At 43.5% G+C, this 22,996-nt stretch overlaps 1 protein-coding gene and 1 long non-coding RNA gene across 2 annotated transcripts; both read left to right on the top strand.

The window, feature by feature from the left end:
* Nucleotides 1–7,762: 7,762 nt before the first annotated feature.
* Nucleotides 7,763–9,389, top strand: LOC122132846. The gene is made up of 2 exons (XR_006152345.1): nucleotides 7,763–8,256; nucleotides 8,349–9,389. It is a non-coding gene; the product is annotated as an uncharacterized LOC122132846 (long non-coding RNA).
* Nucleotides 9,390–12,750: 3,361 nt separating this feature from the next.
* Nucleotides 12,751–17,845, top strand: gpr157 (G protein-coupled receptor 157). The gene is made up of 4 exons (XM_012826078.3): nucleotides 12,751–13,594; nucleotides 13,983–14,196; nucleotides 16,237–16,431; nucleotides 16,636–17,845. The coding sequence occupies exons 1-4, from the start codon at nucleotides 13,218–13,220 to the stop codon at nucleotides 16,837–16,839; spliced, it is 990 nt and encodes a 329-aa protein (XP_012681532.1). The 5' UTR covers nucleotides 12,751–13,217; the 3' UTR covers nucleotides 16,840–17,845.
* Nucleotides 17,846–22,996: the final 5,151 nt, after the last annotated feature.

The following is a 22,996-nucleotide window of genomic DNA, read 5'->3' as shown; positions in this document are numbered from 1 at the left end:
TTTATTCTTTCCTGCTCCATTCATTTTGTTACTGTCCTTTTCTTTAGTTTCTTTTCATTGCCTTTATTCTTTGCTTTCCTCTCTCTCTCTCTCTCACCACTTCCTATGTGAACCGCCATCAGTTCTTTCCAATGATTTCATCTTGCGCTTTGGCCGCTTTTGTGACTTTGCTTTTTTATTGATAAGGTCATCAGTTCCTGAGTGGTGTGGTGCAGTGCTGTTCAGGTAGACTTCCATAAAGTATCCCACACTGCAGTACCAAAGAGTCTCTCTCTGTCTCTCTCTGTCTCTCTCTCTATCTATCTCTCTCTCTCTCTCTCTTCTCTCTATCTCTCTCTCTCGTGCGCTCTCTCTCTCTCTCTCGTGCGGTCTCTCTCTCGTGCGCTCTCTCTCTTCTCTCTCTCTCTTCTCTCTATCTCTCTCTTGCGCGCGCTCTCGCTCTCTCTATCTCTCTCTCGCTCTCTCTCTCCCCCTCCTGCACTTCTGCTGAGCTGTGCTGCTGCACATTGAGTTGCAAGTCTGCCTAGTGATAAACTAACACTACTGCACTAATGAACTCACATAACCCTGAGCCACAGCACACTTCAATTAGTGAATATACATACCTAGATATGCACTGGGGATGTTAGGTTGGATAGTAATTTAGTCATGAAAAAATAAATACAAATAAATATATATATATGTGTGTGTGTGTGTGTGTGTGTGTGTGTGTGTGTGTGTGTGTGTGTGTGTGTGTGTGTGTGTGTGTGTGTGTAAAAAACCCCTCATTTTCTGTAATGTCATTTTTTTTCTAAATGGTTTAAATCGGTTGTTGGTCATGAAATAATCTTACAATATAACAATATTTGGAAACAATTACTTTAAACGCAGTGTCTTTTTCTTCATGTGATGATGTGGAAAAAGTTGTCTTTACGGCATAAACAAACTATCCTTCATGAACAGGATTTTTTTTCTCATCCGCTTTATATCGTTCAAATTGTAACAATTTATTTGTGTGTAGAATTAGCTTTCAAAGTAGATAAGACAATATGCCTGGATGATGCATAGCTACACTTCATTGACTGAAGGACAGTGTGTGGATTTTATGGTGTGAAACCGCAGCCAACCCTTCAGACCACAACACCAACACAACACCTCCTGTCTTCTTGTAGGAAAACATGTTATAGGAGGGCGCAACGGTGATTAAACATTTAGCGTGTGTTCTCATAGACACAGTATCAATATTTCATCTGAGACCTTCACCTTGCAGACTGATTTTCCCTTTTTGGTATTCGTCCTGAACAGCAGGTAAATACGGCCTCACAATTTAGCTGAATGAGTTTAACAATCTCAGATGTTGCCTTTAATGTATGAAATGGCCCTCGCATCCTCTGTCAAACAAATGAATAAACCATCAAATGATAGACTAAGTAACATGCTTATGGTCAGAATGCCAGCTATTATGAAGGATATCAAAGGTGTTACTTTGCTGCAAAAAAATCGAGTGAAGAGCACATCTGTGTCATCATCCTGGTGTTGGGATTACTGCATTGAGGTTGGTTCTTGTCTTATCAGCATTCAGAAAGTTCAGCCACTAGGGGGAGCTGTTCTCAATATCCACCAAGAAAGGGGGAACTTGCTAACGGTTAGCATAGCCTTTGGGACAACGCAGTTGAGGTTCTCCATCTTAAACAGTTACAGGGGGTGGATTTAAAACTGTATTGCCAGCAGCTGAAGCAGACTAAAGAGATCTTGAGATCTTGATACCAGGGTTAGAATGATTTGGTTTTGAAACTGTCTCTATTCTTCAGAAAGTGTGTCTGTTTGACCCTTTCATGTTTTTGCTTTCATTGTTGCTGCATAGAATCAGACATATCCTAGTTAGAGATGAAGTGATTGTTAAATAATCCTCAAGTTCAATATAAATTGTGCAACATTTTCACTTTTAAAAGTCCTCTGGGAGATACAGTTCCACTTCCTCCATTCTGGAACATATAATCCAAACAGTCAATTAAACCCTTTTCAGTAGACAAAACCCAAACTAACACATCAGGAACCATTTACCTAACAACTTCTTGTCTTGTTTGTTGTCTCCTCCTTTCTTTTTTTTCTCTTTCTCAGTGCTCCACCCCTCCCCGTGTGGTTGCTTGGCTGAGAACAGACTGAGGGAGGCTGATGGCGCTGAGCTGTGCTAGAACATGCCTCAACTTGTACTGGCTTGCCTGGAGAGAGGGTGCAGGCTCGCGGTCACCAGCCTGGACAGCTGGGTGCTTCTCACTGACCTCTCGCAGACAGCAGGGACAACATTGAGGGATAGAGAGCAGCCCCATTCATCTGGACACGGGGTGAACTGGACCAGGGACCAGGGTCCAGACCATGACCTAGAGAGCGAGGCTCATCTCTGCTGGTAAGAGCCAAGTTCAGTTGGCTGCTGCTGATGTTGCTCTGTCTTCACTTTTAAGGTGGAACACTTATTCCCGGGACTTTCCCTGTCTTACCCTCTGTCTACCCCTCACTCTTTCTCTGTGAAATGTTCTGTCTGTACTAATATTTCTCTCACGCGTTTCAGTTTTTTTTTAATTCTGTCACATTGTTACTATAACTATCACTTTTCAAATGTACGGATTGGTGTAAAGTGAAGCAAGTTTGCTTAATGACTAGCTGTTGTCAGTATGACATTTTGTTGTCATGGACGGGACAACTATGGCAATGAATGGTCACTATAGCGAAGGTGTGTACCAAAGACTCGCGAATGGTAAGTGTGTTTGTGTTTGCTCTCTCTTCACTCTTGGGTGAACACATTTGACTCATTAACTGAGGACCACTGCTTCGCTCAAGAGTCTGACATTCTTTTCGCCTCTGCGTCAAACATAAGCCCCTTAAGCTAATTTTTTTTACCCTCACAGACATTATTGACATGTTGTGTAGACAGGGTGGTTAGGGGCTCCATGGAGACCGTCACCTCTGAGACACACATCCCCTTCAGAGAGCAAACAGCACGGACTCTAGCAACAAAGAGGGGAATCAATTTGATTTACCGCAAGCTCCAAAAAAGGACGTCTGTGTCTCTGACTCACAATCTATGTTATGTCCAAACACACTCAGGGTCTGGTCACCAGTCCAATGTGTGTATTTTGTGTCTTTGATCTTGCAGGCCTGGTGGAAGTTCTTCCTGTGTTCCAAAGCTCCTCAACCCCCCCTCCCCAACCTTTTACAAGTCATGCTTTGATCACAGAGGGATCATGAAGCCACTGAACACAAACAGGTGAGTCATTTCATATGGATATGGCAAACCGGCTTTGCTGATTTGAACATTGTCAACAGGCACACATTTTAATCCACATGTGAGTAGAGTCTGTGGCCTTCTTTGTTTCACAAAGGTACATTTGTATTTAACACCATCAGTCAACATACTAAAAGCAGCACAATGGAGTTTTGGTCTAAAACCAGTGAACAACTACCTAAAAAGCATGTCGAAACTGATAAAAGTTTGCCAGCATGCTAACTAATGTCTTTGTTATCATAGACATTATAGTCAGCGATTTCATGGGGTGTTCTGTCCTGGACGTCAGAACTAAATAGTGCGTAGCCTGGATGAACGACAGTGTTTATCTGTCCTTCCCATAACCATACACTATCATAATGAATTTAAAGATGATACCAAAAGTAGGTGCCAAAAATGGAAAATCTTGCATATTGTTTATTTAAAAACCCCATCCGTGTGCTGACAAAACTATAGTGGCTGCTCTTACACCTTGACTGATCAGACGTTGACAGCTACTGGTGTGTTTCATTGGCCAAACGGGGTGCTCCTGAATTATTAATGTGAGCCTGCTCTACAAATAGAACAGGCATTGATCAGGACGCACCAAAGTAAACTGATATTGTGAAGGAACGCAATGTTTGCACTTTGCTCCCCTCTAGATAGCTCAGATATACGAGAGTCTGGCTTCCTTTTTTTGTTGAGTCTTATTTTCGGGAAACGAAAAATCAGTCACTCAGCTTATCTCTTAGCTTTGAAAGATGCTTGTAATTTCCTCCAGAGAGATGTCGTATTATATTGCTCCACCATTATCTCTTCACCGCACCACACCACAACTATTCTTTCTTCAGTATTTGTTTTATGATCTGAATCACAATTAATTAATGAGAATTCCTTCTTAAAATGTCTCAAAACGTATTACCCCCTTTGTGTTTCTATTGTTAACCTTACCCTTAAATCATACACTACGCAATTAATTTGATGACCCAAATAAAATATTTTCCTTAAAAATTATTTGTTCTCAACTTCCTTGAACATTTCTCTTTCAAAAACAAAAAGCCCCAGAGGGCAGTTCTGACGTGACGTCTGTCTTTAGTGTGGAGTGCAGTACAGTAGTTTGTCTGGGAAACTGTTTTCAGGCAAGTTTGTAGTGCTTTCACTTTAAGATGATTAATACTTAGGACTTGGGAGTAAGGTATGCCTGCTGTACAATGGACAGAGTCACGACAGTCAGAGAGAGAGAGAGAGAGGAAGGACAAGGAAAGAGTGAGAGATGGAAAGCTCACAGGCAAGAAGAGGTCAGTGGTCTCATCTCTTTGTTTCCTCTGAGGTGTTTCATGGAAATGAAGAGAAGAGCAGAAAGATTAAGGTCACGCTAGCACAAAAAGGTGGGAGTAACTCTGTAACTTTAGTTTGTAAGTGTTTATGCCCATTTTTGTTTGTGTCCCATAAAAGTGTGATATTTGGATGTGTGTGTATGTCTTTTTCATGCTGAGTAGCTTCACAAACCAACTCACAACAAATTGTGGATTACTATCTGTAGTTAGACTTAAAACATGCTAAGCAGGTTCATGAGAGGCTAGATCATTGCATAAGCCATGTGGGAGCTGGACGCTGAAGTATAGGTTTCAGAGGAAACTAGTGAAACAGCATTGTCACTGTAGCTACATGAAAGGAAAACGAAAGCTCAGAGATGATTATGCTATGGGGTTTTTTGTTTTTTTTGCAGCATAGTGGGGTATTTTCTGTACTTTCTTGCCTTCCTGCTAGTTTCACTTTATTCTGTGTCGAAATAGAGTGTCAAACCGATCATGATTCTTTGTGTTTCCTGTGGTCAAGACTCACATCTGGTCTCATGGTGTTTAACTGTGTCAGAGGTTGGAGGGCCGTTCTGCGTCCTCGTGCCGTGGCATTGTGCCGCCGCCAAAAAGGCATGCTGTTCCCTAGACTTCTTGCTCACCAGTATTAGGGATTACATCAGGCCCAAAGCAGCAAGGAATTCCTGTCATCATGTGGCCAGGCAGCAGCCGCCTGCCTCACGAGACAGACGCCGGGACACAACACGGCGATTTAGCAACTGCCGCAGAAACAGGGTCACAAGGCGCATGCCTGCCTGCTTGTGTGTGTGTACATGCAAGCGTGTGTGTGTGTATGTGTGTTTTTTTTCTCTCTGTGAGTGTTAATGAAAGGGGTAGGCTTAGAAATACTTGCAGTGGCACATTTCTCATTGTTAAAAAAAGAGCCAGGACACAATGGAGACGTGTAAATTGATTTTGTAGATTGCATTATTTATCGGCTGCGTTTTAGTCTTCTTTTCACCAGCTCTTTTTTTGCTCTGAAAGATCTGCAGTTGTCCCCTTTTTACACTGCTTTGGGATTTCCATCCCTCACACCACCCTCAAGCATCCAACTGTTTTACAGTTGTCATTTGTCTTTGAAAAATGAATCGGGTGCACAGCAACAGCTCAAAACAAACTTCCTCTTCTGAGGAGATATTTCGGGCCAAATGTCAGCAGCCGTATGCAGCAGCATTCCAGTGGCACCCTGTAGATTCTACCTCAGATGTCTAGAAACACATCCTTATCTGTGGTAATACAGAACAAAGCCCAGATGACCCTGAAATTCACAACTAGCCAAGCCGGACTGACATGTTGCTACCCGGGCCTTTCGGCTGGACTGCCGGTAATAGGCTGTCAAGTGCAATTGGGAAGATTGCCTGCCGTGTGGTGGCAAATGGGGAAGCCGGTCAGTCTGCTCCGAGGGGTCAATGCCAAGTGGGTTGGCTTCTGCCTAGAGTGCTCTTTCATTAAGTGAATCCAGTGAAATATGGATTCATATATTTCACTAATGTGAAAAGTTAACTGAGTTACGCCAGCAGCTGCGCTGTATCACAGAGAACTGTGAATGAAGTGATCTTTTATGGTGGAGATGAATCGCAGAATTAAGGCAAACAGACTGAATGAGACACATTGTGTTGGTGCACTTAGCCCCTGGTTGACCTCTAATGGGTTTTAAATAATTGTTACCTCAAATCTTTATGTGGACGAGGACCTCTGTTGCCCTGAGGCTGGGCTGGGCTGGGCTGGAGCTTGAGCCTCCCTTCCTCCCCTTCCCTTCCCTCCCCCTGACTCTTGGCTCCACAGTGATATCAGCACGCCTGGCAATCAGTGGAATCAGACCAAGGAGCCCTGTCTCTCCACTCTGGGCAGACACTAGACAGGTAAATATGCAGGTGTGGTCTCGGAGAGGCCGATAACGCACTGACAAGCTGCAGCTGGGGAATGCATTATCAGTGGTGGTTATGAGAAGACTCAAAATGGTGTTTGACTTGAGTAGCAAAGCACTACTTGAGAAGCTCCCTGATTTTCCACAGTGAGTCTTTGATGGCCACAGACATTTTCCTTCATAGAGAAAGGCTCCTTTCCAGAGTGATTTATGGCCGTGTGTGACTGGCTTGACCTTGCGCCATTCAGCCCCAGGATTTATCCTGCTGGGTTCCAGCCCATCGTCTCCACAGCCTTCAATGGCCGCATCTTCCTCAAGGTACTCCCGCAGCTTTTGGAAGCGCCATCAATATCTGTCTTTGGCTAGCCCCGTTGTGTCTCCCTCTGCCACCCTCCCACACTTCCTCTCTCTTTCGCTCTCTCCCTCTATCATCCTCCCCCCCCACCCTCTCACTCTGTCATCAGTGACTGTAGATGGCTTCCTCATATCAGTGTGGTCCTATATTGTCAGGAGGCAACTTCCTGGCAGTGGTGCAGAGGACTGGGCCCCCCGGTTTTTAAATAGCCCTGCTGAGGGGAATACCAGCTGATAGCACTGGAATTTTGCCTCCGTGTGTGGTAATCACCGTCCAGTCCAAGCTCCGTCCTCCCTCTCACGCAATACAGACACACACAAACATACAGACACACACACGGCTTCAGGCAGGCAGTTGAGTAAGATATTCACAGCCCCACACATGACGTGAAGTAGTCGTGTACATACAGCTCATTTATTCTCATTTATGTAGCACAAAAGACACATGTGAACACATAAACATAGGTGCTTTCTTTCGCCTTTGATTCGACAGCTTCTGCTGAAGTTGAACCTCATGAACCGAGACTGGGCTTTTATTTGTGCTAACATGAGTCACGGCGTGACTATTTGTGGTCGAGGGGGTGTTTATGGTTCTCCACGTATTGAGCGGCCCAATAAAAAAAGGTGTGTGTGTGTGTGTATGCGCTTCCCTCTCCCCTAGGTGTGCCTGCCTCTCCTGGGCGATCGCCGTGGGTTGAGTTCTGTATCGGAGTCCTTTGGGCGCTCAGTGAATTGAGAACAAACATTCTCTGATCCCACTCACAGTCAACAACAAGGTATGGGGAAACTGCTCAGGAGACTTTTAGTGAGGACAAGAATTTTAAGATTCTTCTGTGGATGTGTGTGTGTCTGTCTGTGTGTGTCTGTCTGTCTGTGTGTCTGTGTGTGTGTGTGTGTGTGTGTGTGTGTGTGTGTGTGTGTGTGTGTGTGTGTGTGTGTGTGTGTGTGTGTGTGTGTGTGTGTGTGTGTGTGTGTAAACACCACTCTGTCATGATCTCATGTGTTTTCTTAGAGGGAGGTTGGTTACCTGATAGTGATATAGAAGTCAGTTGTGACTGCCAACCCCAAGGTTACTGAAGCAAAGCAGTTACTAAAGCAGTTCTGTCCTCACTGCTCGGGCCCAGTTAGAGACGGGAGGGATGCAGCAGAGGATTTTAGGGGCTTTGTTGGATTCCCCCTGGAATCTTAAATGTCTAAGTTGCGTCCTTATTGCAGGGCTGATGACTTACCATTTACAGCATATATTTTCTAAATATTCTTTAGTCTGACTCTAATGCCATGTTATTTTTGACCTCTTGCAGACCAGTTTTTGATCGCGTGCATCACATGCCAGTAGGTTAAAAGGAGCAAAGTCGAGACGTCTTCCCTCAGCGTCTACATAGCGTAACATGAGATGCGATGGACACCGATCAGGAAACCAACTGAAGCGTCCTCCTGTAAGCATGTGGGTGAAAAGCTTTGAGAGCCTGCGATTACTCTCTGTTGTTTTCCCATTTGCGCTATTCTGTCTCCTACCCGCAACACGCAGCACGTGGGACAAACTCTGTGGGGAAGGCGGTTGCAAAGCAAAGAAGACGGAGGACGAGGACAGACAGGGAGTCCGCCGGCTGCTGTGAGTGTTTCTCTGGCAGTGTCTTAGCTGGTTGTTGTGAGGAGTGTGAACGAAGCAATCAGCAAGTATACTGCCGCAGAAACTCTTTACATTGTGAGCCCCCCACCCTCGTCTCCCCCCCTGCACACCACACGACTCCTCCTCCTCCGCTGCTGCTGCTGCCCATCTCTCAGCTCCCCCACCCACCTCCCTCAGAGAGCCACAGGCAGGGGGAAAAGGAGAAGAGTGTGGTATGTATTTCCTGCTTCGGCAGTAACTCCGTTCACTAAAAAGGCGCACAAAGAGGGTACACAACATATTTACTGCATAGTTTGCACCACACAAAGGGAGGCATCAAAGCAACGGTGGGCTACAAATTATAGTTACACAATAAACAGGAAACTTCTTTTGTCATTCATTTATCTTTGATTATTTATTTCAAACTTGTCACATACTGTATCATGAACACAGCCAGAAGCAGACTTACCATTAGGCAGAGGTAGACAATCACCTAAGGCCCCCGAGCTACCAAGGGCCCCATTCATGAGTAGTTGTGCTCCTGTCCATTTGACACAAAAAAGTTCATAAGGAATTATTACAGTAGACACAGGCTGATTGGTACAATAAAGCAATGAAGCACCACCATCTGTTATCTAATAAATGCCAGAGTGTAGTTATTGAAATAATCAGTACTACAAGAGTAAATGTGAATCAGTAGTGTGTTGTGTTCGTTGTTACAATCTACTTTCAGTTACTCATGTAACTGCCTACTTTTGTTGTGATGTTAAGCAACCGTCACCAGCGGCAGCACTGCCTGACCTTTAAGGCCTGCACTAGGAGCGGACACATTGACGGTGTACCCTCCAGACGAAAAACATCCCTAGTGCTACTACATACTGTATGCCCTGTGGTTCTCTGTGAGCACATGCTAACAGGTGATTCATTTTTAAAATTCTAATAAAAAAAACAATAAACATTTTTGTGTGTTTGTCTTCTCACTTTCTGTGTGTGTGAATGCGGGTTTTATGGGGACAAACTTAATGTTCACTCAGTTTCAGTGGACATGATGACCTGAACCACGTGTTTGGCCAGTTTTTACACCTTTGGGCAGTAAATACATTAGTTAAACAAATCACTTAGAAAACTGCATTATGGATGATATATTACCTAGTTTGACATTGTTCAACAGACTAAAGGAACGGAAACTAGGTAAATGCTGAATGCAAACACTAGTCTATGTTGAAAAGGAGCTTTCAAAATGGCTAGTCAGCCATAAATCATTCAACATATACATTGTCTATTGTCCTTATTACTGATGCATTGCCTGTGAGGGGATGCCTATCCCTTGGGAAAGGTAAATATAACCCACTGACCCACCCCCTGCTATCACCTAACCTTCATCGTGCCACTCATTTACCCACTCATAGCTTCACCTATCTATGAATATCCTGGTTGACCTCTCAAACAAATAATCAGTTTTCTGGGTGGCCCTGATAAAACTCTGGGGCTGTATCGTAGTCTGTGAAAATAATGCCTATCTTCTTTAAGATGAAATATTATCATAATAATGATGGATTTCCCCACAAGTGACCTTGAATGTTAAGTGCAAAGGGCTGTAGTGTAATCCTAGAGTCTGCCTGTGGCTACCCCTTACTGCTACTAAGAGTCTTTCATCACAGATCTTAGGTCTGCAGTTTGGTTATTTTGTCAGCACTGGCCTAATATTGATACAGTTAACCACAGAGCTTTCACAGCCATTGTAGGCTAGTACAGGAAGTGGATTAATAATTTGATCAAAAGGATCAAAGACTGTATCATGAATACAGTACTGTGTAATAATCACGCAGTTCCTTACATGACTGGACATTCTTGTGTTAACAATGTCCATGATGCTTTCAATGTTAAACTGTCTAAGCTAAGAAAACTAAAACCACAAACCAACCCCATCTAGCTGTGTTTCACTGTCTCACTGACCCTGCCTCTTACGTATCTTACCTATCCATGTAAAGCTGCTCTAAGATCAGTGTTATCAGTGTTAACGACAGCTGCAGACATGACGTAAGGTACGGTCATTATGGAAATGTTTTTGAACAGTTGTGTCATTATAATGTTAAATGGTCGGCTTCTGGTGTGTGAATATGCTTTAATGTCCGATGGATACAATGTTCATCAGTTATATTAATGTGCGTGTTGTAAGATCCGACAAGGTGGAAGGCAATTCCACGTCCACTTTGCAAACTCAACAGTGCCACGTTCACCTCAAAATACTAACGCAATACTAAATGTTAATTCCTCATTATCTATGGAAATGAATTACTGTCAACGGATTGACATATAGCCAACCTTACAGAAATAGAATAAAATGACTCAAATTATTTAAAGAGTCCTCATAAGACATGTTGGACTACCGCATGATGCAAAAAGGACTGCCAATGACAAAGTCTTTTTGGGAGAGGGTCAGTCATTCAAAATGAATGAGTGAGAATAAAGCCAGAACAGGGTATGTTATTTGGGCCCGCCCTAGAGGTGAAGAGCAGTGATGTCAAGTGAGAATGCCGGAGCCTTACAGAGGGACAGAGAGACAGAGAGACACATTGATCCACCCCCCCCTCTATCTCTCTTTTCTGAGGGATGATGCATTTACTGCAGTGCACAGCAAGATGGAGCACTGCAGGTCTTTTTTTTCCCTTGCCATGCCACTGCATTGCTGCAAGAGGGAAAAAAAAGAGAGGGGGATGGTTTTTTTTCTTTCCTTGGTGCATCAGCAAAATGGGAGCTGCAAAATCCTGGGCTGGCAGATGGGATTGGAAGCGTGATGGGACTCTGTTTTTTAAGGGTGGCATCCTCGGCTAGACTCTCTTTCTCAAATTAATGCGTTGTTCCTCTCAAGGCAGCCGGACCTTGTTTGCTGAAGCTGCTTTGTAGAGGCTGGCTTTTTCAGCGCTAGACACACACACACACACACACACACACACACACACACACACACACACACACACACACACACACACACACACACACACACAGACAGCTGTACTGGTGAGGGTTGAGAATGTTCTTCCTCTTCCCTCTGCCAGAGCCAACTGTGAGCTCAAGCATTGACGCCAAAAACAGCCCTCCAAAAATGGCCTAAATAATGGTTAATGCCATTTCTCTTCATAGTCTGTTAAAGAAATGTAAGCAGTTCATTGTTATGTAAATTACTCTGAAGGTGAATGTAAATTTGAGTTACTACAATATTTTCAAAAATATCCCCTGATTTCTTATTATGGTTTAATGATATTTAGTTACTGATATAACGGAACCATTTCCTCCATTCAAAAAACGGTCTGACCCATTCTTCTGACCCAAGAATCTTCTGACCCATTAAAAAAAGCTTCTGCATAGTCTTGTGTGATCATGCTGAGTTAGAAAATCAATATTGTATGCAGTTCCTTTGCCTAACCCACATTGTACATTATTAGCATTTTAAAGGGCTACAAGATGTATTAACTATGTGTCTGAACAACAATTTCAACATAATTACTCTATTGGGCAGTCAACCATTAAAGGATCTTAGCTTAAGATATCAAGATATTAGTATGGCAGTGTCCAGAGAGAATTCTGTTGCTGTTTAACATTGTGCCATCTGATGGCAAATAGATGTAAGTGCACTTTTCTGCCAAAGTGAAGGGATTGTTGTTTGTGTGGTCAGCTGACAAATTGCTGTTAGTTGTTCCCCAAACTCATCTCAAAACAAGAGGTGAAGCCTGCCTTCTTTGTGAACGGTCCTAGCCTTCCCCTCAATGTTAGGAATTCTGCTTAGACATTTTTAAATACAAGATAAAAACACCATTTTACTCCTGAGCTTACCCCGGACTTAGAACAAATTTAAGTTGTTTTTGTTGTTTTGTTTTGCATGTGTATATTTTAATGTGCATGTGTATGTACTCGTCTTCCTGTTTATCCATGTTATTCTATTGGGCCTTCTTGTACAGCACTTTTGACAGTCTTGGCTGTTTAAATGTGTTCTGTAAATAAAATTGGACTTGACTTTACCAAGAGGGCAAGAGTTGCAAAATAAAAATATTGTTCTCTCCTAAACAGGGTCAAAAAGCCAGTATATTTAGATTACTGTAAAAGAATTTAGAGAGTATGCTAAATACATTAGGCTACCTGAGCTATGGCTTGGAAATCAAAAATATGAACAGTATTTCCTGTTTCCTTTTAAATATATAGGTTATCCGTGAATGGGTAGGTAGGCCTACTTCAATGAAAGGACACCCTCGGGCGCATGTCAGGTATTACGATGTTTCATAAAGAACTTATGAGCTCAAAAGGTAAAAACCGGAGGTGTTGAGTCTATATGTGTGTTTGAGGTCAGGTCAAGTCATGGTAGTTACATGAGCTACTGGAATAACATTGGCTCATGGGGTCTGCTCTATGGCGAAAACGGGAGGGGTTAAACGTTCAAGGGGAGGTCTTTACGCTCTTCCTTGTCCGCTAACGATCGAATCATTTTTGCATTCATATTTATTATTTTCTGTTCTTACTTTATTTTGGAAGCAGTTGGAATGCGCTTCAAGTGGCTTTCGTTTTACAACCTCAATGGCTGCCACTTCAGCGCCCCTTGAGCCTAAAGCCCGCCTGGTTTGTTTTTCCTCTCGCTTTGGATTTCGAGAAAGGAAAGTGTTATGGAAATATTTTGGCAACATTATGTTGCTACTACCAGAAACTTCATAGCATACGCAACCGATTGCCTGAGAAAACACGGCTTTGTTTTTCACCTGAAATAGATGATTTTGAGATCACATTCAAAAGGGAATTATGGCCGAAGGAAATCGAACCGAAGTGTTTGTTTACGAGCAGGTTGTTATTTTGATATCCTGTGCCCTCTCTTTCTTGGGATCTCTGTTGATTATAATAACTTACATTATTTGGGCAGATTTGAGAACTACTCCAAGAAAACTGCTGGTGTTCATGTCCGTCGCTGACCTATTGTCTGCCATCTCGTACTCTTTCGGAGTTTGGAAGATTTTTGACGAAGACTCCTTGGATTGTATCGTGCAAGGAGCAATCTCTACATTTGCCAACACAAGTTCTTTTTTCTGGACAGTTGCCATCGCGATTTACCTCTACATTTTCATCGTGAGGTCCAGTCAGAGAGTGGCCGATAGTCTGGTGCTGTATTTTCATTTGGTCAGGTAGGGATATTGTGCTCTGCCTATTGTTTTCAGAAATAGCTCGTTAGTGATTGCATAACCTAGAAGTGCTGCCTCAGACACATGAGCTTGTTTTTTCTCCAGAGCGCTGATCAATGCACTTCTTAAAAATATACATCCTTAGTCAAGAATGGGTCCTACTTCAGCGGAAAAACGGCTGTGTTCGTTTATCCGAAGTTTGACTTGCATCTAAGCATGTCATATCCCCCATTACATAATATAGCCTTTGCACATTCTAAATGCTTGAAATATAACTTAGCCTACCCATTTCACCGGACCTTTAGCTCCTCATAGGCAAACATATCTGCAGTTTGTTACCAAATTATCTAAACTGAGCAAAGTCCTCTCTTCTTTTCCTTTTGTGGTTCAGCTGGGGAGTGCCTTTGGGTATCACCGTGGCTGCCCTCTGCCTACACAAGATTGGCTACGATGCCTCGGAGGTGTCTGTGGGCTGGTGCTGGGTCAGCATCAAAGCAGAGGACCATGTGCTGTGGATGCTTCTGACGGGCAAGATCTGGGAGTTGCTGGCTTACGTCATGCTACCGGTGCTCTACCTCCTGATCAAGCATCACATCCACCGAGCTGTGAGTATGGATGGACTGAAGCACGGGCTATCAGGATTAGGCATTAGATTAGAGGGTTCTTTATAGGCTCATTAAAAAGAGCGTCTGACAGATCCTGCATAGCTGTTCCTCACATTTAGTGACAAAAGTGTTCAGAAGCATAGGAAGGGTTTGTCGACATTGAAATACATGATAAAAACTAAACAACACTAATATACTAAGTACCTTCAAAAGGGGATATATACTTGTGGGGCCTTACTTGTGTTCTCTTTGTCATAAGAGCATAAAATATGGTGTGAGATAGAGATGGAATATCAGTTTTGTACTTTTTTTTACACAGAAGACTATATGGGTAATTCCATGTCAAAGCAAAAGATTTTAGGCAAAAATTCTCAACTGACCATCTTGGATTTGCTTCATGCTTTTTGAAAACAATGTAATTTAACCCAACAACTAGTGTGCAACATTTTCTGCTTGTATCTTACTTAGTTTCTGAGGGATAGAGGCTTTAAAGTCCCTCTCCTGACAATGATTCAACATCTATAAACTCATCTCTGTTCCTCAAAATTATATATTTATATTCCCTTCATGGCCTTTAAATGGCTTGGATGTAGCTCTACACCTTTGCCTCATTTAGTATTCGTGGATGTACGAATATGCCAAATTAGCCCTGCCTGTATCTACCTGCCTTTGGCTTGACTATGCTATCAAACCGTTAATAATGTGTTGCTAATGTCAGATAAACTTTGCTCCCACTCACCAGCTCTGACTGGATTTAAATGATAAACATACAGATGTGCTGTTAGGGAGAAACGTTTTGAAACCCCTCCCCCTGACAGGCAAGTTGACGGGATTGATTCCTTAGGTTTGTGACATATGAAACCCAGGCTGTCTGATTTTTTGTTGTTTTTGAGTGGTTGGTACACTGCACTTCCAAGGTGGAAATACTCAGTCGCGGCGTTGACTGATTATTTCGCCTATGCGAGGTTGTGCATCATATAAAAATCACCATATGGACATGTCATGAGAGTTAAAAACTTGACTTTCTTTGGTGGGGGTCTTTAAAAAGGGGCCCTGGCCCTAATTTTGCTGCAGAAAATGAGTGTTGCTAAAAAGTTCCATAAGTCATTACTTTTGAACTATTCATCTTAGATGCTTGAATTTTTTTACACTATTAATATCTTTAGCTCCTAGAATAGAAGCTACGGTTGCAAGAGCATGTTTTAATTAGTAAATAAGTTATTAAAAAAAAATTAAGTTGGTACCTTGAACCAAACTGTATTTTTTAGCAACCCTTGTCTTCGTCGTATCTCAGATACTAAAGAAGATACAGGCTTAAAAGTTTGCAGACTAGTTTATTTACATAAAGTATGAAGCAAATCCAAGATGGTCAGTCAGGAGGCTTCTGTTGCTTTCAGATGAAGCGACCCACATGTGTACCTGATACTATGATATGTGATCAAAATTCTACAGTATTCATCAGCATGGTCCAAATCAAGTGGTCTAAATCACCACATTGTGAATTAGATGGTGCTGTTCTGGACACTTGCATTATTCAAGATCAGAGTTCGGAAGGATGTATTTACTATAATCGAATTACCCGTTGAGAAAACTGAAAACATTCTATAAAGGAAAAGAGTACTGTAGCAGCAGCAGCAGCAGCATACACATGTTCTTGAGATCATTCTCTGCCCATATCTCAAATTTGTTCAAGATGAAGGCACTTTCTGGCACAAGTTGTCTGTGCTATTACCCACGTATATTCTTGTGAATTTAAACTGAACATATTGATTGGAGAGCCTTACGAGCTGCCACTATTCCTATTTCATATGAAGTTCCAGAGGAAATAGCCTTTTAAATGTGAGCGTTTTTGTAGATGTGTTTACTTCAGATGTCTGTGCAGGGCTGAATCCTCTTGGTAGGGCAGAATGAGTCATACAGATTTGCATCGTTTGAGTAAAGGAGCTTGAAAAGCAGCTAAATGAGATTGCAAATCACATTTTGGTTAAGACATGTGCTAAAACCACACCACAGGTTTCATTTCTTTTTCCCCCTTCCCAGCATGCAGCTCTCTCAGAATATCGACCCATCCTGGCCAGCAGCCCCATGTCTAACTCGGTGACATCCATGGCGGATCGCAAGCTGACCCTCATCCCCATCATCTTCATCTTCCTGCGCATCTGGAGCACCGTGCGCTTCATTCTCATGCTGGTCGACTCCCCGGCACGGCAGAATCCCGTCCTGGTCACCTTACATGTGAGTGTTTATCTACGTTAAGCTACCACACACTCACCCGGCTCATTCAGCTCGTTCATATACCACAAAGCATCCTCTGTACTCTGCGTGTGTTAACTCAGTCTAATCACACTGTAATTCACTTTCAGAGGACTCTTTATTGAATTCTCTCTCTTTCCCCCCTCCTCTTCACTCCTCCACACCTCCACTCGTTTTTTCCTTCAGGGCGTCGGAAACACTTTCCAGGGAGCTGCCAACTGCATCATGTTTGTGCTGTGCACCCAGCCCGTGAGAGTCCGACTAGCCAACTTCCTCTGCTGCAGAGGCCAGGCCAGGGCGCGAGGTGCAGAGTCCCAGCGCAATGACGGCCCCGACACCCCCTCACACGCAGAGGACAACGGCACCCACCGGTGGTTGGACAAGGACTGAGACAGACAGCAGGAAATGGGGTGTATTGACTTGGTAGCTCTCCGCAACAATACAAAGAAGAGAGAGAGGGAGGGAGAGAGAGAAAGAGAGAGAGAGAGATGAACTAAATAAACAGGGAGACAGAGGGAGAGGGAAGGGTGGAATCGACTCTTATCCGTAAGCCCCCATACCCAACTCCCTCTGCTCCCCACATTCATCTCGGCAAGTGCCTTTAAGGATTAATGGATAGACTGCACTCACACAAAGGTCGGGACACAAATGCACTTTACATTATGAGGGTAGTGGAGCACTTTTGTATGGCTCTGTTTTGATATAACGAACAAACAAGGTGTCTCTCTCTGGGTCTTTTTAACTTGACACGTATCCCGTGGGTTTTTCTGTACTGCTTCAGCCTTAAATGGAGGCCTCTTCCTCTTTCCTCTTAGCTCGAGCAGGGCGGATAGGGAGTGGGTTTTTCTGTGACCAATGTGGTTCTAGTACTGTACACAGTCGGCATACAAGATGATGATCTTGTAGAGTTTGACAGTAGTCTATGCAAACAATGTGTAAATGAAACTGATTTGAGTTTTCATTTGCTGCCCTGAGAACACAAATCAGTCATGTGATGTATCATACTAAATATGGTCTGTAGAAAAGTGTGGCCATATTATTTATGCATGTCTTGAGGGTCTTAGTAGTTGTTTACATAAATACCATCATGTGGTTTAGTCAGTCATGTCATGTGTTACATTTCTATTCATACACAGTGTCTAATTTAGATACAACTTCCACTAATCTTTGCTCAGATGTGGCACCATCCTTGTTTGACTCGTGAGAGCAGTGGAAAAATGAGCCTTTGTCAGATGTTCTGTACTATGCTCTGATTGCAGTTGTGTGTATACACACACACGCACACACACACACACACACACACACACACACACACACACACATACATACATGTGTACACCGGCGTAATAGAATATGACTTCAAATAAAGCAGTCTATTATTCCATACATGTAAAAATGGCGTAATCTAGTTTGGTTTAAGATTAAGCTATAAGTCCCCTGTGGCTATACTTGACCAACCTTGTCTTAACAAAGCCTGAGAGCATTGCAGTGTCTTGGATGAGTGTGCACCACTATGGCGAACAGACCCGCTCGGGAGTGGAGGAGGAGGCTGGAGCACTGAACAGGGATAGTAATTACTGTGAAGCACCAAGTAATCTCCCCCCAAGTATTAGAGCTCAGTGTTGTAGAGAACGCCTGCTTTGGAATGCACCCCAGCGCTGGATAGCCCTCTATGCATACAGAGCAGGACCTGAAGTGTCTCTTCTGCGCTATCTCTCTTTCTCTTGCTCTCTCTATCGTCTATCTTTAACATATTTGAGCTCCTACAGCTTCACACCACGAGCCATAATGTCACCCTCAGTTCTAACTAACAGGAACTTCAAGAACAGAAGGAAGACACAAAAGGGAAGTGGCTTACAGAAGTCAGGTTTTCTGTCTGATAGGGGCAGATGTAGGTTGGTGGTGAAGGAATCGTGAACAGATAAATAAGGCGCTCGAGCCATTTGACCCACAGTGGCATTTCTGCACATATCCTAGGGTGCAGTCGTTTGTCAACCAGTCCTTGTGACTTGAAATACCAGCCCACTGTGTCACAAGACTGAGACTATTCTAATAAGAATAGTGTTAAAAATAGCTGACGGCTTGTGTTGTAAGATGCCTGTACAAGGAAGGCGGTGTCGAAAGACTGTTACAAATAAACAGCTGATGTGTATTTTTAAAGTAGTTTTCCTTAGACGAAGCACATGCAAATACCCATTCCTCTCATTTGGTTCTTAAACCAGATAGGATTGTCATCTCTGGTGCAGTTTTCCTAACCAGACTGCATTATATCTGTTTGTGTATTTCTGCTCACCCTAATGGGAATTCTATTCAGTTCTGGAACTTGCCTTCCCTGCTTTGATGATGAAATATTCAGTTCCCCCCTCTCTCTCCGTCTCCATCTTGGTCCCCTAACAAATTTGCCTTGCATAAGCGCCCAGATCCTCAACTCTGCACTGTCTTTGCCCAAACACTGAAAGTCGGAACAGTTCAATTCTCAATGGACTCCGATTCTCTCACCCTGTACTCTTTTGCATCGCAGCATGAACTAAAAGGGAAGCTTGAAAACAAAGTTGTTGTTTTTTATTTTTCAAAAAAGGTGATTCAAAGTTTAGTAGTCAGTCAAATTGTGATACGAAGAAAGTATCATACAATCATGACTAAATGTGACAGTGGAGTACTGAAGGTTCTGACCTGGAAGAGTGAGCAGTGGTTGGGTCTGCAGAGAGAATGAGTGGAGTGGAGTGTTCATTTTGGAGACATCACATAGTTGGAGGCAGGGTGGAGGAGTTGTAAATGTTGATGACCATTAAAAAAAGGGTGTAATGAAAATCATGTGCGATTTTAATGAGCTTAGATCATTAATTAGCTTTGTTGTAGTGTTGTCATAACAATTGTGGAAAGAATATGTGAATGAAAGGGAACCAGGGAAGTAGGAGGAGCTGCCCACCTCAGAATTATACACATTGAGGGTATAAAGTATGGAAGACTATTCGCTGCTCTCTGTATGAGCTAAAAGTTGCACTGGCAAGAACACAAAAGCCTGCCGTGAAAGAGAACTGTTAATGATGCTCATCATCATCATTATCATTAAGGCTGGCTTTTGAAAGCCATCCTAATGATTCACTTGGTAGCAGTGAGTAGTGCTGATGGCTTGGATGAACCTACCCACCCTGACACCTTCCTGCCTGCCCCCCCCCCCTTCATCAGGCTCCTGTATGTTTGAAACTCCCCCTCTCCACCACCTCTGGCTTAGGTCCCATGGCTTGCAGCTGTTAGCCTCGGTCCTCCTGGATGCCCTGCTCTGATCTGTGGTCCAGGGAGAGGGAGCTGCCTCCAGAACTCAGTGTGCCGAGTGAAGCCAGGAGCCACTAGCTGCCCAGCATTCCACAGTGGGCCAGGGTCACAGTGACGTCACCACACTCTTACCTGCAAGAAGGTTCCTCTAGAGGTAGTCCCACGCATTTCTACTGCAGAGGATGTAAAACGGACCTCTATCCCATATACTGTACCAAGTGCACACTACAAATTAATCATAAACAGCATGAAAGCGGGAATCAGTTTGTTAACAACACAAGGGCCGGGTTAATCCTCCTTGACTGTACGGAGATGCTGAGGCCCGCTCGTGGTCTTCTGCATGCAGGAATGGTCACACTTTGCTAATGCTTCAAATTCCTTAGTCATTAACCTGAAACTATTGTTAATAATAAGGCAGCCGTGCCCTGGTGTTTGGCCCCGGACCTAGATATGCTGAGAAGGGGGGAGTAGTGCGGGACACCCAGGCGCAATCAATAAGATTAATGAGCAGTTAGAGAGGAAGAATGGAGATGCGGGGCCCTGCAGTGCTGCACTGCAGGAGGGCGAGCCGACGCTGGCTGAATAGAGACCCCTGCTGACCGGTTGGTGCTGAGACTGCTGCACTTGGCCAGGCCAGCTCCAACAGGGAGGAGGAGGAGGTGGAGGAGGTGGTGTGGTGAGCAGTAGGTTGGTCCATCGATCTGCAGATTTCGCTCCGTGAAAAGGCACTCAAGCCTGCGTTTGTTCTTAGGTAAGTGTGTGTGTGTGTGTGTGTGGACAGATAAACAAGTTGAAAGTAGCTCCGTTGTCAGGAATGGTGAATGTGCGAAGAAGCCCTTATCCCATTTTCTCACCCACACACTAGGTGCTCAGCATAGGAATTCAGCATGCAGCTCACAACTTCAGAGAACTTTGCTGTCAATGCATGTTCATCACGTAGCTACTGTCACTTACGAAACCTGAAGTCTAAGAATTTCAGCTTCATTGACCAGATTCTGTTTAAAACCACCTTTACTTGAAAGGGCAGAGTATATTTATTTATGTATTTACTGTATGTAACTGATCTAGCTGTAACTCTGTAATTGATATGTACACCGTCCGACAGCCACTGTGGATAACCCTTGCACCATCTGCAGTCACACCGGCAATGTGAGCGGAAGGGTAAAGTGTCGGGATGGGCGGAAGCAACTGGAGCCAGCTTGTGTTGATGGAGTGTAAAACAAGGACACCTTAAGGACACCAGAGACCAACAGACGCTCCCGCGATGTCCCTCCTCTAAGAGTTAAAACATTGCCCAGGTTTGCATGTTGGCAAGAGGTGGAAGACACTAAAGTGGCGTTTTATCGAATCAGGGCCATTAAAGGTCTCGCTCCTCTCCACAGTCTGTTTTTGGGCAACCTGCCCATTTAATTCATTAACTTCTGAGTGAGTGAGGTTAGAGCACACCATTGACAAAATCCACATAAATATAAAACCTGTATTCAAAACATTCAAAAATGATTCTGCAATGATGGCACTTAAATACAAAGCCACAATGTACCAAACCCTGAAGGTTAAATTGTGTCGTCATGCAGTAGTCAGAGCAAGTGTCTGAAAACAATAGTTCATAACCAACAAACATGAATATACCTGCATGAAGTATGCACAGTACAATGCGATCTGGAAAAGTAATAGTCAAAATAAAAATGCACTGGTTACAATTATGACCTCATCTTATAAAGAAAATATTACACTCCTGTATTTCATCATAGACATTTCTATTAATTAGCCCCTTCAATCATCCTGTACATTTTTTTTAATGTACCCTGAGAACAGAAAGTCAGAAATGAAAGAAAAAAAAAAAAAACACAATAGGCTTGCAAAGGTCACCTTATTTGTACAATACCGAGAAGCACAATTTCACCGAAAGGCAATGGTTCTTCTTTAGTAACTGACATTGATTAATTGTTCAATTACAGCAACTGCCCTCTTCACCTCACAGTTTCTTTAAAGGCTTATATAATGAGGCGGCGGGTCAATTGATTCCTCCTGTGGAAAGGAGTCGAGAAGCGCCGCCATCCAGTGCGGCCACAGGAAGTACAGGAGGGGCCACTGACGAGGTTCTTCATAAAAGACTGGTGAAGTCTCAGTCAGGCCGGATCATGTATGAGGTGTCTTCATCAGAGCCCAGTCGGAGCCCCGTGGGTCAGCGTCACACAGCGCAAGCTGATGAAGGTCACAGTGAAACTCATAGACGACTGGCATGCTAATTAATCCAGTTATTAACATGTAAACCAAGACAATCCTCATAAAGGCTTCACTGTGAGGAAAACTAGCTCTGTGTCTCTGGGAAGCAATAAACAGGAATAGCACAGCTGTGAGTAGAGACTAGAGGATAAACAAGCTTGTTAGCCAAATACATAGCTGACATACCAAACAATGAAAAACACAGGCTTGTGTTTTAGAGGGATGGTGAAAGTCATATTGTGGGAGTGAGTCATGCTCCAGTGAACACCAGCCATGTAACCCTTGGGGCACAGTTACACCCACTGCAGAGTCACGCAGGCACCTGACATGTCACATGGAAACTGGATGTAGCATCCTTGTGAGTCAGCCCAGACGTCAGACGCAGCCACAAACCACAGCCCTGCCCAGAACAAGTGAAATGGGCCTGTTTCTGTCCCTCTGCTGTTCTGATTTATGCACTGCAAGCTACAGGAAGGGCATAATGCAGTCACTAAATATCTCACATGACTAAACATGCTCCATAGACTTGAGTGTAGGGAACAGAGTGTGCCTGCAGGGGGAGCCATCACCCCACACAATGTGTCTATCACAAATGGCTGCTGTAGTCATTGTTTTCCAGTCATTAAATCACTTGGAGCACCCAACCAGTACCACAATTACTTCAGGGAACACAATTAGGGCTTTTATCTTTGGAGCTACTGTGTTTTGGAGATCCTTTAATTCTGTGTAATTACTAAAATGATGTCTTGATGTCTGCGGTAGGAAGCATTCTGACACATTTTTTCTTTCATCTAACTGAAGAGAATGGCACAGGATTTCTCTTAATGCGCACTGTTGAAATAACAGAAACAGCCATTATTCCACAATGTGCAAAATTTGTGAGAGCCATTTTGGTGAACTTGTCTGCTTTGATAATTCCTTTGTCATTTGAACCAGATGAAGCTTGGAAGGGGTCAGCCAGTGGGAGGAAGGGGTTGCTTTGAACTGTAGCTCTGTCCTCATCTGGCATCCTTAAATCCCATGATCATCTGAATGTTTCTGTTCT

The sequence above is a fragment of the Clupea harengus genome, chromosome 4 (assembly GCF_900700415.2).
Source record: "Clupea harengus chromosome 4, Ch_v2.0.2, whole genome shotgun sequence".
In the NCBI taxonomy this organism is placed as follows: domain Eukaryota; kingdom Metazoa; phylum Chordata; class Actinopteri; order Clupeiformes; family Clupeidae; genus Clupea; species Clupea harengus.
This window is presented reverse-complemented; position numbering and strand designations above follow the sequence as displayed.